Genomic DNA, 7,715 nt, shown 5'->3' with positions numbered 1-7,715 from the left:
TGAAGGCAAGCAACGTCATTCTTGAGACTCAACTTAGTCAGGCTATAGCAGCACCAGGACCCTCCAGTTCATCAAGTGAAGAAGTTGCTCGTCTGTCTAAAGAAAATGATGAGCTCAGGCAACAGGTGGAGAACCTGAGAGAGAAACTGCTCGCAGAGCAAATGTCCGCAAATGCTCGGATTGACCTTGTTCTCAACACTCTTGTTGCCTCCTCCAAGCCTTCCTCCTCTAGTGCCCCCTAAGAAAATCTTCCAATGACAAGTGTCAAGTTTCTATCTTTTGTTTTGATGACTTGTGGTAGTTGTTTTTGTCTTTTTTGTGATGTGGATGGATTTCACTTATACTGCTCCCGCTTTCAACAGTCCAAACTTGCCTTTGCTGTAATGGCAAAGGCTTATGTTTTATAAAACTTAATGAAGACTCTCTTTTGCTGTTAAATGCTTGTCTTTTTATGCTTCTCTTTTCTATCATGTTGTGTGCACACATGTGGCATGAGTTAGCTGGGCTAGACTTCTTTATGCTGATTACTTGCTTGTGTATTTTTAATGATGCCAAAAGAGGGAAGATAAATTGAAGCAGGGGCATTTGAGTAAGGGGGAAGCAGAGAGTCAGGGGGAACTTGTGAAGTTCCTGGTACTTTATCTGGTTTATTGTGCTCTGCTCTAACAAACTTATTGTCAAGAACCAGATAAAGAACTTGATGCACACTTGGTATATTTATCCATCAATGGACTTAAGCTAATGTGAGCTTTATGACTTCAGATAGAAAAGAACCAACTCAGGGATCTGATCCCTTGGAGCTTCCCTGACAGCAGTACGAAATCAACTCTACAGTTGGAAAATGACTGCTTGCATTGTACATGCTATAGTGCAGAAACAGTGCAGCAGTCACTTCCTATTGGGAAGGGCTTTTTACCAACCAAGTGTTTACATCATCCAAATGATGTCATTCAAAGGATATTAACAAGAAGCATTACAACAAAAAACATCACTTGAACACTTGGTGAATTGATTTCAAGAACTCCACATCTGATAATCAAGTATTGAAGTCACAAGTGCATCAAGAACAAAGTACAACACTACTACGGACCAGTTCCTACAACAAGTCTTTTGTATGTCCTTAGTTGAGTTGTAACTTTGTATTTGTTCTTCATTGTAATTCCTACTTTGCTTATTTAGAAGCTTTAATTAGGAACCTTGGAAAACCATAAACCCTTAGTGTTTGTGTCATGACTAGAGTTAGTCATGACTTGAAGTCTTTGTAATATGTGTATTGCAAAGTGGCTTGTAATAGGTGTATTGCAAGTTAGTGAGGGATTAAGAGTTTAATTCATAGGTTGCAATAGGTTGTAATCTAAAGATTACTCAGTAGTGAAGTTGAAATCCTACCAGTGTAGGTCGTGGTTTTTTATCCCCTTGAGCAGGAATTTTTCCACGTAAAAATCTCTCGTGTCATTTACTTACTGGTTCATTAGCCATTTCTGTGGGAACTGGTATAGGACAAGGTCTCTATACAGTTTGGTGGACTCATACATTCTATCAACTTTGCTAAATAAATTTGAAATATTGTGTAGGAAATAAAAAATCTAACTCTTTTTCGTCAATCAATTAATTTATCTATTCCCCCGTTTTCCCTTGCTCTTCCTTTTATGTGTCCCCACTTACTCTTCACGTGACTTAAATCTCTATCCAGGAGTTGGCGTAAATGTACCTTGCCACTATAGCGAGTTTCACTAATTGTGGGATAAATGATTGCTACAACAACTTATTATTGTTCGCATATTTTGGGGTTTGAGAAGGCCTGACTAGAGAAAAAGAAAAGCGAGTCTTGTGTTAATCGAACTTTACACCTACAAGTTACAAGATACTAATGAGTTCCTACTCAATTTTATTATAGTTCAAATGTTAGTTATAGTAATGTTCCTTCCCTATAAGAAAACAAAAGTAGGAAATCATGGAACACTGTCCCCCTTGGACGAACAATAAATAATAATTGAGTCTCAACTTTTAAAGTTATTACACTTATACTTTTGAAATTATAATATTTGTTAAAAAATTTAGTGTTTATCACATAAATATTGAGTCCTGTTAAACCCGTATATAGTAAGCTATATCTACCACTACACGTGTCAAATATGTGTCACCTAAGATCTACATCCCTTCCCTCTCCAAAGATGGTATAGATGTAGATGAAGATGAAGATAAGATGCTTAACTTTACTGTAATGCTTGTTAGGAGAGGAGAAAACTGGCGTTTTTTGATGCCTTGAAATCCTCATTATACTTGCGTATGATTTTGTCTTTTAATATTATGACAATAAACTATTCAACTGCATCCAAGATTTTGGTTAAAGACAAATGTAATTTCAGACCATCTGCAGAGTGTTAACATTGACAGAAACAACATCTGCAGCTGTTGTCAACAAAGAAGCACAGACACTTTCATACAGCTCAGGAACTATAGCAATGAGTTAACTTCATATGCATGTCATTTTAAGCCAAGAGGCCAAAGGACACATACCTATATATCTGCCTTTGTATATAAAACTTATTGTCCCCTCAAAAACCTTCAATTCCTCTACAAGCTTTTTCACTCTTCTTGACATTATATCAAGGTGAAAGTTATATAAAGCTGAGAAACATACTCTATATAGCTTCCTTGCTGACAGGCAGCGTACAAGCATATAATTTGACCTCTTCTTCACTTCCTTTACACGTGAATCACTTGCTGCACGGTACCATACTCCATTCCCTGCAATTTTGACCATGTTAGACAAGCTTCATGTGCTGTAATCCAACACAATCTAGCTACTTAAGGGGTAACATTTTGCAACACAATCTTGCCATCCTTTTGTTGCCTCCACCTCCTTATATCTGTTTCTCCCAGGTAAATATAGACGCGCATTCACAGTTTCTTCTAAAAGTTAATTCCCGCCCACTATTATGCTACAAGTAACCCCGGTTCGCTGCCAATCTGTATACATAATACTCACATTCCTCTGGCTAAAGTTGGCACATATATTGAAAGGCTTGAGATAGAGGTTGTACAACATACAACAAAGTTGTAAGCAATTCAACAGCTGCATGCAGCCAAGAAAAGACGGTGCAGCTTATTGCATCTTTACCATGCTATAGATTGAAGGATGACACAGCTCTGTAGTGATTTGATCTACTGGTCCCCTGAAGTCACCAGAGCTTCCAAATAAGTGCATCAGAACATCTAAGAAGTTTAGTATTACTTCAGATCTTCAAGATATTTAACAACGAACCAATAGAAGCTCGCTTAACGAGAGGAATATTACAACATCGTGACTCATCGAAGACAGAATCTCTAAAAGAATCTTGATCTAGCATCCTACAAAAACATCCATTCCTGTCACTTTCTAATAGAAGCTCGCTTTCCAGATGAATAACTACAAGCAAAAGTGTTCGACGACAAATGCAACCCAACCAAGGTCTCCAAATAATTCTTTTTTCAGTTTGACAGTAGAGGATAAATCCTAAATCTGCTACAAGAAAAGTCAGCTAAACTTTGACATAAAAAAAATAAAGTAGCAAATATTTGAAAAAAGAAAATACTAATAAATTACCAACAAAAGCAATGGTTTCTGGGAAGTGTGAACATAACACATAGAGTTTTTTCAAGACCATAGAACTACTTAAAACACCAAAGGTATCTATGCTTCTCCGAGCAACTACTATGCAAGAACTAACACTGTTTCCAATAGACTGCAGACTCGTAATCAGCTTTAACATTCTAGCTTAATACATCACCATTATCAACTATTTCATACAAACATATCCAAGAGATTTCTTCCAACAAATATTTTCACAAAGGTTTTTCTCTATCCATCTCTAAATCTGTAAATACCACATAAAATAGCATTTAGCTGCCACAAAACAATCTCCACCTTGGATGAAGAGCTTTATGACAATATGAAGAAACATGATAAATGTAACATTCCACTTTTCAGTTCAACATCCAAATCTGACTGGAATTTAAATGACAAGAAAGCAGTTTATTAAATGTTGATAACTGATAAGGGTCATGAAAGGAATAATTGTCAGCAGGACTAGTTATATAACGACACTCTTACAGCATCAGTATTGTTTACCAACATTTAGTTGTACATCGAGGTTCCCACTATGCTCACATATGCCTAGCTACGAATGGCATCTAATGACTAGGCACACAATCATCAGCATAAATCATGCCCCTGATAGACTGGAAACCATAGCTTAGTCATCTGTATCATGCACAGGAAAAGGCCAGCAATATTTTTTGTTCTTAGGAGTCGATTGATTTACAGACAAGTTATACTTTATACTTGTAACTCTTTTTTGGATAGTGATAGCGTCCGTGTCAGCATCTAGGCATCTTGAATAATTTACCGGGCAGCTTATCCAGCTCACAAGCACAGGTTGCCAAAATAGTTGTTTGTACTAATGCTAAAGCAGATCAGCTCACACCAAATGTTGTAACTGGGTTTTTGAACACGGGATCTCCAGGTGGAAGTCATACTTGGATCATAATGCAGGAATTACAATGCATTGATTAATCAATGGATTATCCTTTTTACTATCTGATGTTTGGTTCTTTGTACCATATTTAAATATATGTACCGTGCAATCTATAGTTCTAAACACGTATTTGGTTCAAATTGGATAAAAGATTTGTTATTGATAATACCCTTAGCCTATATCAAAACTTTATTCAATCTAACATAACATTAGTTTTACTATCATACTTAAATCAAAAATCAATCAACTACTCTTATGGCTAAATCAAGCAACAAGTTGTACATTTGATACTTTGACTCCGTGGCATATTTACACATTCATCAACATTACTTAGGACAAGTTTGGCAAGGTGAAGTGGCAGGTTTTGGCAAGATCATTGGTGTTAAGAAGCTCCTCATGGAGAAAGCTTCCATGTCCTGTGGCAAGAAAGCAACACTTAATAAAAGTCAAGATGGAGCGTGGTTTGGAATACTACTAGGAATCCATTCTTACACTTTTTCAGTTTCCCTAATTCCCAAACCTCAGGTGAGAAGGTATAGATGTACTTGTTTAAAGCCTGTCAAAAAGGGAACCTCTATGCATCATATCTTGATCCATTTCTAACTGCTTGATCCATATGGCTTGAGAGAAATAGAAAAACATTGGGGGAAAAAAACAAGATCTTAAGCTACTTTAAGACTTCTTATCTGCAGTACTTTTCCATTGAGTACGGAAAATTGTCCTCAAAATCATAGCGAAAAGGTTTCCTTTAGAACTCTTCAATAAGAGGTTCCACCTCTAAGCTGCCTTTGTTAACATATCTTCGCTCTTTGGCTGAAGAAAATATACAAAAAGAAAATAACCAGCTAAGCAGAATCACCAGACATCTTGCCTTTATGAATATGTAGTAATGTAGTTTGTATGGATATCTAAACTTCTGCCACCAATCAGTCCACTTTTTAGTTTAAAAAAAAAAAGACTACTAATGGACTCAGTTCTCTGCTTTGGACTCGGCCCTTCGGCTACAGAATGAAAATATTCGTTTGGCAATTTCGGCCTCAAGGATTGTAATAACAACAATGCATCGTAAGCCTTATGAGTGGTTAGAAGGACTTCGTAGGAGCACATGGGGGGTATATGTGGCAAATGCCAATATCTAGTGGAAATGAAAGGAAGATAATACTAAAACACAGAACAAAGAACAAAAAGAGTAAATTGAGTAATCAGTAGTATTCAAGTAGCAGAGAAACTTTTCGATTGAGCTAATATCTATTTCACAGTGACTGAACCATTAAACCAAATTAAAACAATACCTTTTCTTATCACTCCACAATGATCGTACACTAAGTGACAGAAGAATCATACCAGCAAAGAAGAAATACAGTCCCCATGAGTTCCCAAAGAAAATATTAGATCCTCAAGAGTTCAATCATCTAATTATGCCTTCACCTCAACTTGCTTTGGTCCTAATTCAGGGAGCAGCAAACCAAGACCATCCCTAGGTTTAGCATCCAAAGAACTCTCCTTTACATCTCGATACAACGGATTTGATGTCAAAATCCTCAACCCTTTATCCCTATCAATCTCTAAAACCTCAGGCAATCCATTAGTACATCCCTTTGACATTCCTACATCAATCCTTATGGCTTGGTTATCACAAACCCCATTAATCCCACTTTCTTGAATTGTATGTCCCATTATCATCCTTTTCGCTCCCGGAATTGTAGCAAGCACGTGTTCAAGAGTAGAACAATCACAATCCTTCGCCAACTCATTCGAAAACTTCCTCAACCAAACAATGGAATTTCTCCCCCTCACCAAATCCCTCGAAACTCTTCTCCTCACCCCACAAATCCAATCCCTCACTTCCTCATTCACATTCTCCAATCCATAATCCACATGTTTAGTCAAAAGTCCACCATGAACAAACACAGAATCACCAACAACAACAACTGTTTGATTCTTTCCCAAAAACCTCTCCGAAATCGGCCCGTTTGGCCTTAACGCTGCAATCCTTGTTCTAATACCATCAAAATACTCCTGATTTACGCCATGAAACTCAAAGGGTATCCCCAAAAATGGAGCTTTAACACACTCTTTATCAAAACCATCACATAATTCTTTCATATCATTGCCTATACAATACCAAAAAGCCCAATCTTGAAATTCTTGAAGACCCTCTTTAGTAACATATCTAAAATCACCATCAACATTCATAATCTCATGATTACCATTCATAGTAATTAAATTACCATTTACCTTAGCAGCTTCTCTTTTCAGTTTTTCAAGAAAATAAAGAATCTTTAATTCTTGGCCACCACGGTCAAGTACATCACCTATTTGAACAACTGTAGTGGACCCACCACACCATTTGTCATGGTCATCAATTAAGCCAGCAAGTTTGAAGGCTTGTTTGGTTTTTTGGAAATCACCATGTAAGTCACCTATTGCAATTAAACGATTAGGAGAAGGGAATATAGTTTGGTTTGGTGATGAAGTGATTGTTGGCTGTGGGGGTAAAAAGAGGCCTCCACTCACAGAGAAATCGACGAATGTGTCAATGAAAGAGGAGAAGATGGTTGGGAGATTTTGGCATGTTAGATTGGATTGTAACTCCATTGAATTGATTAAAGTTTCTTTTTCTTTTTTGGTACGTAATTAGATGTTGAGAAATTGTAATTGTGGAAGTACAAGTATAACGCTTTTGTTAAGAAATACTGGGAATCTGGGATTGGTGAGGTGACTTGACCTTTGGTTGACCTAAATAGCAAGTTCATGTAAGGTTTTCTTTTCTTTTTTAAATATTAATATTAGGATATGCTTGTATTCGATATCAATAAAATATATTTTTTTTAAATATTACTAAAAAGATTAAGAAACAATGTGTTTGACTTTTAATAAAAATTGACAATAAATGTATAAGTTCTTGAAAATGATAACTACTAAATATTTTTATTAGCTACTCAACGAAGAAAGAATTCTTTTCATAAAAGTTTTTAGATGTCTTATTGTAGTTTCTGAGGATTTCTATGAAAATATCTTATAAAAAAAATATTGTTATTTCTATGATCTAATACAAAAATAAACAAAATTAATGTAAATACTATTACCAATAAAGATTTGTCAAATAAAATAAATTTTAAAAAAATGAATTTCTCTACCATTTTGGAATGAAGAGGTTAGTGTTATACTCATAGAAAAAATTGATAAGGGAAA

General features: G+C 36.0%; 1 protein-coding gene across 7 annotated transcripts; it reads right to left on the bottom strand.

The window, feature by feature from the left end:
- Positions 1-2,293: 2,293 nt before the first annotated feature.
- On the bottom strand, positions 2,294-7,232 carry LOC107804958 (shewanella-like protein phosphatase 2). 7 transcript variants are annotated; one of them, XM_075230752.1, is made up of 3 exons: positions 5,813-7,232; positions 3,125-3,354; positions 2,294-2,751 (listed from the first exon to the last, which is right to left on the bottom strand). In XM_075230752.1, exon 1 carries the CDS (start codon positions 7,116-7,118, stop codon positions 5,937-5,939), a length of 1,182 nt encoding a protein of 393 aa, XP_075086853.1. In that variant the 5' UTR covers positions 7,119-7,232; the 3' UTR covers positions 2,294-2,751; positions 3,125-3,354; positions 5,813-5,936. The 7 variants fall into 7 exon arrangements, with proteins under 7 accessions (XP_075086853.1, XP_075086854.1, XP_016484399.1 ...); XM_075230753.1 differs by having other exon boundaries at positions 3,125-3,179; XM_016628913.2 differs by having other exon boundaries at positions 2,294-3,354.
- Positions 7,233-7,715: the final 483 nt, after the last annotated feature.

The sequence above is a fragment of the Nicotiana tabacum genome, chromosome 15 (assembly GCF_000715075.1).
Source record: "Nicotiana tabacum cultivar K326 chromosome 15, ASM71507v2, whole genome shotgun sequence".
NCBI lineage: Eukaryota > Viridiplantae > Streptophyta > Magnoliopsida > Solanales > Solanaceae > Nicotiana > Nicotiana tabacum.
The sequence above is the reverse complement of the archived record's forward strand: the minus strand, read 5'-3'. Positions and strand labels throughout refer to the sequence as shown.

Bases quoted from the DNA above. Each gene is read 5' to 3' on its own strand.
- LOC107804958 (XM_016628913.2), bottom strand. From the start codon at position 7,118: ATGGAGTTACAATCCAATCTAACATGCCAAAATCTCCCAACCATCTTC.